This window comes from Empidonax traillii, unplaced genomic scaffold, assembly GCF_003031625.1.
Source record: "Empidonax traillii isolate 1590-97213 ecotype Southwest subspecies unplaced genomic scaffold, ASM303162v1 scaffold992:size1346157, whole genome shotgun sequence".
Taxonomy (NCBI): Eukaryota; Metazoa; Chordata; class Aves; order Passeriformes; family Tyrannidae; genus Empidonax; species Empidonax traillii.
The window spans coordinates 1,309,736-1,319,524 of record NW_020956185.1 but is presented as its reverse complement, the minus strand read 5'-3'; the positions used below and the strand labels follow the sequence as shown (position 1 = coordinate 1,319,524).

The 9,789-nt window shown below is 53.1% G+C and overlaps 1 protein-coding gene across 3 annotated transcripts in view; it reads left to right on the top strand.

Annotated features, from left to right (window-relative positions):
• Positions 1–9,256, top strand: part of CEND1 (cell cycle exit and neuronal differentiation 1) — an 11,064-nt gene extending 1,808 nt beyond the window's left edge. For 2 of the 3 annotated variants that reach the window (XM_027903777.1, XM_027903778.1), the window contains exon 2: positions 8,014–9,256. In XM_027903777.1, coding sequence (XP_027759578.1) covers positions 8,188–8,580 — 393 coding nt within the window. In that variant the 5' untranslated portion in view covers positions 8,014–8,187 and the 3' untranslated portion in view covers positions 8,581–9,256. Of the gene's footprint in view, positions 1–117; positions 196–8,013 lie in introns of those variants that run through there. The other variant, XM_027903779.1, reaches the window with a different exon arrangement.
• Positions 9,257–9,789: the final 533 nt, after the last annotated feature.

The window sequence follows — 9,789 nt, the reverse complement described above, 5'->3', positions numbered from 1 at the left end:
ACTGAATCGAGGTCAGCTTGGAAAAACTTGGGTATTGGGACAAGAGGAGGAAGCCCCCCCCCCCCCCCCCGGCACAGCCCCGTTTTCCTGGGTGGGGCTTGGGCAGGATGCCGTCAGGAGAGGGAGGATGGACTCTGCTGGATTAAGCTCCGTGCTCCATCTCAAGCCTGACCTCCAAAAGTCTGACCTTCACAGGTTTGACCTTCAGCGTTCTCCATCTGTCCTTTCTCAGCCACAGTGCTCAACACCAGCCTCTAACCCCATGATACTGTGGAAGGATGGGGGAAGAAATCCCAGATTTCCCCTGCGTTTGGATACTCATCCCTCTGCATCCATCCCCTCTCCTGGGGGCTGGAGAGCGCCCTGGCACAGTCTCCCCATCCTGGATTGGGTGTAGGGACAGGCAGACAGGGCAGAGGGAGGGATGGAGCTCTCTGGGCAGGCATTTCTATGCTGGAGGAGCTTTGGCCATCTTTCCCAGATCCTTCCCAGCTTTCTGCAGGGAATGAGAGCGCTCTGGTTTTGCTGCACAAGGGAAAGGATGGGTTTTACCCCAGAGCATGCCAGGAGCCTGCCTGGAAGGTCACTGCCTCGTGTGGAACTGGCCCCTCGTCTGCCTGCAGTGGCTTCTTACATTTCAGCTGCAGAGCAACAGTTTCCAGGCTGACGCCTGCAGATCTGGGGGCTGCCAGATTCCAGACCCAGCTCTGCACGTGTGGAATTGCCTCCAAAATCTTTTTGCTGAGCTGCAAAGAGGGTGATGCCATGAAAGCCTGGTATGATCCTGCATCAGGTAGAAGGGTTGGGTGCCCATAAACTGGGGAGTGATGATAAATTTTCTGCTGCTTCCTGCAGTGGTTAGGGTTCTTTTTACTGTGTCACATATATGCCTCATCCTTTTTTTGCTTGAGAGTACTGAATTTGGGATACTGGCCACAGGAAGAGGCCTTAGAAGCAAGATCTGTCAGAAAGGAAACCAGCCTTGTGCAGCTGGGAACTGGCCTGTGGCTGCTTAGGGAGCAGCACCACAATTTGGAAGCATCTGCCCTCTTGCCAAAGGCTTTTCCCAAGTGCTGGCATGCTTGGGGTAAGGAGCAGTGGTGGGAAGGAATGGATGCCCACCCTTATCCAAGAGGCAGGGGACATTTGCTTGCCCCTGTCATGTCATCTCTGAGCTGGCACCACAGACACAGAGCTGAGCAGAGACCCGAGGCCTGGCCCATGGCCCCAGCCAGGGTGTTGGGATGGATGTGGGGAATCTCTTCTCTATTCCCTGGGGAGTATTTTGGGGGTGTAACCTCCCTCTGCAGGGTTGAGCAGAGCCAACGTGGTGCAAACCTGCAGGGGCTGGAGGAGGGAGAGTCGCCGATGCCAAGGGATGGGGCTGTGCTTGGAGGGGTGATCGTTACCTTTTCAATAGCAGGAGGCTCCTGGGCTGGCTTCTCCTGGACTTTGGGGCTCTGGTGACCTGCCCTCTGGTGTCATGGGAGGTCCCAGACTGCCCCTAGGAAGGGCTGTGCCACCTCTCAGTGCAGGAACCCGTTCCCCATGCCACAGAGTCCCTGGCATTGAATTTTTGGCTCTGGAAGGGCTGGAAAAGCATTAAAAAAAAAAATGAAATGAGTGTCTTTGGAGAAGTCAAGATGGGGGAGGTGCCCAGGGTAGGGTGCAGGACGCACCCAGATCCCTGTGCGGTGTCACACTCTGGGTTAAAGCACCACCATTCCTGTTGCTGCCGCACATCTTACGCTGCATCTCCCAAACTGTTCCCGATTGAAACCACCCCAGTGCTTTGATGTCAGTGTCCTGACAAATAACTACCATGGAAAAAAAGTCCTCCTGCCTGACAATCCTTTCCTTTGTTCCCTGGATTTCTGTCTTGGGGTGAGGGGTGCTCAGTCCTGAGAGGGAGAGGGTTCAGACCTATTGAAGGCTAAAATCTACCATTTTGTTCTGCTACAAAACCCCAGAATTACAAAGGGGGAAACATCATTTAGTTCTGTGTCTGAAGGGGCATCAAACCCAGGATTAAAGCTGGACCAGTACAGCAAAATGAGGTGCTCTGAACCCTCTTCTGGGGGACACATGGACTGTGTTAGGGCCCTGAGGAGCCAGGCTTTGCAGCAGGGTATTTTCAACCCAGTCTCAGCAAAGTATTTTCACATTTTCTCAAATTCTAGGGGCTGTTTTTCTGTAAGATGTGTCTGAGAGTGCAGCTGTGCTGGGGGGGCTCGTGGCACTGGAGCAGGTGAGCAGGCAGTCGTACAGCCTTGCTGGGTGTGATTCCTCCCCTGACAGCAGGTCAGGGCCGTGCCGGGTGTAACTCAGTGCCCACCCCTGTGGACGTCAGTCCGAGCACGTGGCCAGAGACAAACCCTTCTGTTTCCCGCGGCTGTTTTGGTGATGCCTTGGTTTTGCTGTGTACGGGGCTGTGTACAGGCAGGATGTCTTACCAGGGCAGGTTCGAGCTGAGTTTGGGGTTAAAAAAGCCAAAAAGAACAAAAGCTTATCCCCTCCCTGGCAGGAATGTGGTGTGTCAGCAATGCCTCCTCCATCTCTCGGAGAGTAAAATGTCTGCCATGTCCATCCCAGGAGACCTTTGGGGACAGGATGTGTGTGGCTTGCAGAGGTGACACTTGGCTCAGAGCTTGTCATCTGCAGAAGTCGTGGTGTGGAAAGAGACCATTCATGTCCTTTCTCTGGGCTCTTCCTGGTCTGAAATGAGTCTGAAATGCTGTGTCACCTGTGTGGGCAGTGTGGCTGGGCAGCCTCCAGCAGGTCACCAGCACCGGTGTTACAAGCCACCTCTGTGCAGTTGGTGACTGTTCCCACATCTCACCTTGGTACCAGGGATAACCCAATCACCTGGGCTGGGAGAGCTGACACAGCTCGGTGACAGTGGGAGAGAGGAGAGCAGGGTCCTAACCACTCTCTGGGGGTTGTGGGGGTGGTGGATGCTGGTTTTTGATCATTGTCAGCCCCAGCTGGACCAGCAGTGAACATGCTGGGACTCGGAGCAGCTGCAGGAATGTCGCAGCCGAGGCTTTGCTGGCAAATCTCCCCCCATGGCAGCAATTTGAGGCTGCTGCCACTGTTAAAATACTTCCAGCATCTGACACTCTCCACGGCAAGATTCAAAGGGCTTGTTTGAGAGGGAATTGTTTAATCCAGGGCTGAGGTGGGGGGAGATGTGGGGAGTAGCAAACAGCAGATTGGGAAAAGGATTCATAAATATCTCATCAGAGTGAAGTGGGTCAATGGTGTTTGCTGTGACTTGGTGCTGCTGTCTCCGAGGGTTGGGTTTGGGAGGGCTGGGAAGCACAGCAGGCTCCTGCACAGCCTGTTCCTGGTGCACCGGGGCTGTTTAAGAGCATCTGTGACAAGTGACTCGGCTGGCGTGGTGCTTGCGTTGTGTTTTATCACATTTGCTGTGCGTTGCGTCAGGAGGGGGGGGCCTGAAATAGGGCTGGAAGGGAGCTAAAAAGGGAGCTAAAATCCTCCTTGGGGAGCTGCTCTCGGCAGCTGAGCGAACACAAGCTCCTTATGTAAAGCTGCTTTAATATTTATGGTAATATCAAGAGGCGGTGCATTACCTCATCTGTCTTCACAACACTTCTCGGGGATGGGAAAGGCTTAGTCACTACTCTGCCATCGCTCCTCTCGGGTGCCTGCCTGGCATCTCCCTGCTTTTAACGTGTTTGTTCCCTCAGCAGATGAGAAGAGGGGAGAAATGCTATTTTTCCCCCATTGGAACTGAGGAGTTGAAGTGCTGGGAAACAAAATGTGCTGCTCAGTTGCAGGAGGAGGCTGGGAAGGGGCAGGGGACTGGACACAAACCCTTCCGGCCCTGACAGATCACTCCACACGTGGCAGAGGGAGCAGGCACAGACCCCTGAGGATGCTTCCCAAAGGACAGGGTGGTCCAAGCTGCACTCCTTAGGGGTTAGACAAGAAGGTGGAGAAGAGCAGGATGGGGAGAGCACTGGGAAAGCAGCTCCCTCCACTGTGCTGCAGAAACTCTCAGCCACCTTTGGTGCCAACTGGTGTTTCCTGACGGAGAGCACAGGTCTGTCTGCTGCGTGCACAAGTTAATGAGTGCCTTTTTTCCAGACATGTAGGAATGGCAAAGAAAGGAAGAGGAGATTAGGGTATAATCTTAGTCTTTCCTGCCATCTCTGGCTCTGTCTGCACATCATTGCTCCAGCTCAGATGGCGTCAGTAGCTATTTCTGAGATGGATGGTTTCAACCACAGGGCACCTGGAGTGTAGGGGTGGGCCTTTGGTGCGGGATAAATCCTGATACATAACCCCACTGTGTAGGTTGAATCCTTCCTGGCTGACAGTCTCAGTGTGGCAGACCTGATGGAAATGTGCTGCTTTTCATAAAAGAAGGAAAAGCCCTATGGATGAGCTTCCTGCCACATGCCACACCCTGGAGCAGCTGCTTGGTCTTGCTGAGTGACTGACTTTTCCTTCCAGACTGAAGCAGGAGGGGAAGATTAGAGGATCTGGGGATGGGATGGGGCTGATCCCTGCAGAGGCAAGAGGCCATCCTGATGGAGCAGTGCTGTGGCACAGCTTGGCAATGACTCATCCACTCCTTCGGAGCAGGATTGATGCAGCTTTCATCTGCGCAGGCAGGAGACAGATGAATAGATGTGTTTGCTAATTTGCTGGGAATCGAGGCAGAAAAGGTGCCCTTCAGGGAGCCAAGGAAAAGCTGTTCTCCAGTGGCCTGTTGCTCAGGCTGAGGGCAGCTTGTTGCGCTGGGTGAGTCCGACTGCACTGACCTTGAGAGCTGCAACAACCAGGAGCATCCTGGGAGAGCCGTGGCGTTTGTATGCCAGTTCCAGCAGCAGCTGGAATTTGGAAGGCTTTTCTTTTTTCCTTTTTCTCCTTTATCCCTGGTTTTATTATGCCTTCTTCCTCTTCCCAGCCCGAGAAAGAGCTGGTTAGCTGCTGGCAATGAAAACCTCCCTGAAAGGGCACTGATTGTTAAACAGAAATGGCATGGAGCGGGGAAAAAGGGACGAAATGAATCCTGTCTCCCACAAAACCTTATTCCCAAGTGCTGCTGCCTGTGTAGGAGGCAGAGACAGAGCTGGATGGGGGGAGGAATGGGTAGCCAGGCTGAGACAGCAGCTGATGAGGAGAAGGGAGGAATAAATAGATGTGAGGAGCTACAAAGATGAAAGCAAAGGTAGAGAAATGTGTCATTAGAGATGAAACTTTGTGTGATGGAAGGAGGGAAGAAGAGACAAAGGGATGGGAGGGGAAACCCTCATGTGCAGATTTAGGTTTTGGATATGAGGAAAGCACCTTTCTTTTCAGTCTGGGGTGGGAGACAGAAGTGCTTAAAGACCAGCACATGGCTGTTCCCATGGAAGTACAGGAGTGGAGAGTGGAGATGATTCCCAAGGCAGGGAGTCTGGGAAGTACTTAACAGCACAAAGGGAGGGTTAAGTACTGTGTTGCAAGAGGGTGTGCTGTTGAGAGTCCCCAGTGTCCTGAGGAGCAGGAGGAGTCAGGCCAAAGGGTCTGGAGAGCTGCTGGGCAATCCTGTGGCTAATTCCAGTGATGGGAAATCACAGACAAAAACCCTTTTATGTGGGCACTTAAGAACTGGAGGTATTGATTTTTGGCTTACTTTGGTTTCTACATCTTTTAAAACCTTTTCTGAGCTGTGTGAGGGGTTTGCATTGTTTTTAGATGGAAATTCACTTAGAATCAAGAAATTCTGTTTGTGGCAGTGCAGGGCATGGCAGCAGGACGAGGCTCCATGGCCCAGCATGGGCTTCAAGCAAAACTAGCTCTCCTACTCCCAGGAATCTGCAAATCGGATCAGTGAGGGCTGTAGATGAACTGTGGGGTACTGGGGCTGTGCAGGGTCCCCATTTCTCAGCAAAATGTGAGTTTACCTTCTCTGTGATTTACCCCCTTTCCTCAGGCTGCACGTGGCTTTCCTAGGGAAAGAGCAGAAGTTCAGTGGTTGGTCCGTGTACTGTAGCCACACGGATATCAGTGTGTGAGAAGCCCGGCTAACTGTACCAAAGCAACTAAGTGGGTAATTTAATATTTATACCACGATCAATCTGACTCTCTCTGCTTTAACCTCTGAGCCTGCTTTAGTCATGGGCTCCACTTACTATTTATTTGTGTCCTCTTTGTCCTGGGTGGAAAATGAGGCTAAATTCATCCCAAACCAGAGGATCAGAGTCCTTGTGAGTGACTGTGTGCAGCCTCAGCCCTGGGTCCATGTAGGATTTGTACTGACAGAGCAGTGGGAGTGCTCTCTGGAAGCAGTAGAAAAATGTGAGGCAGGTGATACCTATAGAAATATTACAGAATGAGCAGTGAGAGGAAAACATTCTTCCACTTGGCCAGGAATATGTTTACCTCCCAAACCCCAAGCCACAGAGAAGGACTGAAGCTTGGTGAGCATCTGGGATGGTGTTTGTGTGGTATAAGATGCCCAAGTGTCTGACACACCTTCAGCAATGTGTGAGGGGAGGGTGGTGGAGTTTGGGCTTTCCAAAGTGGTTTGATATCGATATTAATATCACAAACTCAGGTATTGTCCAGCTGCAGTCAATGAGACTATGGGGTTTCTATGGTCACCAGGCCTGGTGCAGCATGAGGGACCGAACTTTAAAATCCTTGTGGGTGCCCTCCAATTTAGGATATTCAATGAGAGCTGTGGAATTCTGTGATTTTGGTGCAGCAGTTCCCTCAGTAACTGGCACTGGAGCAGCTGGTGGCCACTGAGCAATGGCTTACAAGGGAGAGCAGGAGAGGGAACTGTTTCCTTCTCATGCTGAGCCATAAGGTGTTACCCAGCTTTGCTCTAGACCCAAACCCAGCATTTTTGTGAGCAGGTTTCCTGCAGGACTGCGTTCCTGCCTAGATGGACATGAAACCACCACATTTGTCAGCCTATTTTCCGGAAGAGTCAGCAGCACAGACCATTGCTGCAACCTTGGGACCTCCTTGCTGTCATTAGAGGAGAGATGTGCACTCTGAGCCGCTGTGGAAGGGATGTCTATTTGTTGAGGTTTTGGAGGAGCCTCTCCACTCTCAGTCCAGACAGGTAATAAGCTCTGATTTCCCTTAGCAGGCAGAAGGCTCCCTGCAGGCTCCTGGCAGCCCTAGAGGTCAGTGGGAAGCAGGGCAGCCGGCAGCTCGGATCCCACCGCTGCCCCTGCTCACCGTCATTTCCCAGCTCGGAGCTGACGTGGTGCTGCACTGCCCAGTGCTGTGTCTCTCCTCCATCACTCCCCCTGCCCCAGGAGGTTTGTGGGGGGATGTTTTTGTGGTGGTTCCGCAACCCTTCAAAGCCCACTTCCCAAATTTAACTTGGGATAGTGCTGCAAAAGAAAGCGTGGAGGGTGAGACACGAGCAGGGAGGAGCTATGGATCCACTTTCCCATGGAACAAAGTGCTCTCTCCTTACCCCAAAGAAATGGTAAGGGTAAACAAATGCAAAGTAAGATTTATTTGGTTGGATGTGAGTTTCTCATGGCTGACAAATGGCATCACATGCACAGGCAGGATGGGCTTGTCTCGATTTGCCTGGTCTTGGCAGCCAGAGATGACAGTCAGTCTGACTTGTTTAATGTTCTAGTTTGGTACTAGGGAGAAATTCTTCCCTGCGAGAGTGAGGAGGCTCTGGCACAGGTTGCCCAGAGAAGCTGTGGCTGCCCCATCCCTGGAAGTGTCCAAGGCCAGGTTGGACGGGGCTTGGACAACTTGGAATAGTGGAAGGTGTCCCTGCCCTCGGCAGGGGATGGCACTGGATGGGCTTTAAGGTTCCTTCCAACCCAGGCCATTCTATGGTTCTGTGATTGTTGCAGATGCAGAGTCTGTGGTAAATGCTTTGAGTGCAGCTCACAGTTCCAAAAGAAAGAGCCAACAGTTTTCCAGTTTTCCGTCCTTTCCTGCACTGCCTCCAGGCAGAACAGCACTGGCTTGCTCTGTCCTGTCACTCAGCTCTCATTGCTCTGCTTCCTCTTCCAGGTGCCGTATGATGTCCAGGTAGGACAGTGCCAGCGTGAGAATCATCCCAAGACAACTGCTCTGAGGGCTTGAGCTCGGCTGGCTCCTCTGCTTCCTCCAGCAGCCGGGCAAAGGAGAGTTGCTGGGACAGCCCCGAGCGCGTGGCATCCACTCACTGCCCACAGCACTCGCAGGATGGATTCCAAAGGCAACGTCCGAAGTGGAAACAAACCCGACGCCAAGGCCGCCGGCTCCGCAAAGCCAGAGAAGCCCAATCCTGGGCCTGCCACGAATGCAGACAAGAAGGAGGTCCCCAAGGAGCCGCCTGCTCCTGCCGCTGCCGCCAAGAAGGCGGGTGGCGATGCTGCCGTCGTGAACAACCACAGCAACCTGAAACCCAGCCCCGCCGGCACGGAGACGCACGAGGCCACCGGCCAGTCCCCTGACTCTGACCACAAGGGAAACAGCTCCGAGGAGTCACCGGGCAGCTTCTTCGACAACATGAAGCCCTTGATCATCGTTGGAGGGGTGGCGGCGGCTGCGCTGGCTGTGATTGTGGGAGTGGCGATCCTAGCCCGGAAAAAATGAAGACCGAGACGGGGTGGGGATGAGAAACTCAGCCCAGCTGTACAGCTCCTTTTGAGACAAATGCATGCAGAGAAATTCTATACATAGCTATATATATAGAGAGCGAGCTAGATAGGTCAACAACAAACACCAACTGCAACTGCAAGGGTCTTGTTCAAGACAACTGTGCCAGTTTGACCCAGTGTGGGTAACTCCATGCACTCAGTGTGTTCTTTCATGTAATATATCTTGGCTTTTACCACTGTGTATAGGTTACAGCTTCTCCTCGGTGTAAATGACGGTGTCCCCTCCCCTCCCTCGCTGTTCTCCCTGGGAGACACCCCCCCTCTCTCTTGCAGTCCCCTGTTTTCAAGTCCAAAGTGTTCTACGTCCCATCTGGAGTCCCCACTTTGTGTTTTGGTTTCTGTTTGGTTTGGTTTGAAGTTGGGTTGTGGTAAAGAAGATGGGAGGGGAGTGCCAGGGCCCAGTTGGCCGGTGCTGGGTGGCGTTTACCCAGCACTCCCGGGGCAATGGCAGGCAGAAGGCAGCTCCCTGACCAAACAGCAGTGTGTGATCTCTGATAGGTGTCTCGTGTACCTACTGCTCATCAAACCACCTTTAATCACCCGACTGGGAAGTGCCCTGCAGGAAACAGCTGCAGGTGGATGCTGAGCCTGAGCCTGGGATGTCCCCTCGGGTCCCTGCTCTGAGCTGCCAGCGGGGCAGTGCCCGGAGGGGCCGTGCTGGGACCCGGTCGAGTCCCCTGCTGATGCCAGGCTGGCAGCAGCTGCCACCTGCTCTGTTCCTTGCACGTTGGCAGGCAGCCTTTAGGCTCCCAGGGCTCCCCAGGGCCGTGTGGGCAGCGTTTGGGATAGGGAGACTTTGTTTTGGATCTAGTATTTCCTAAAGTTAGGCTGGGCTTTGCAGGGTGCTGTGGCCCCAGCCCAAGCTCCTTCAAGGTCAGATGGACTGTTCGTCTTCATTTTTTGGGGATTTGGATCAGGCCTTTCTCTGGATTTTTTTCCCACTGAAGGCTGTGGTCTCTCAGTACATGGGAAGACTGAAAACGGAGAGACATGAGTTGGTTTTAGGGGCAGAGAGGATCTGGGAGCCCATGAGAGTAACACTGACCTACTTTATAGCAGAGAAACCCTGTTCAAGGGCAAGTCTGTCCTGGGGGGATTTCTTACCTCCCTCCTGTCATAGTAGCAGGGATTTGTGACTTGTCCA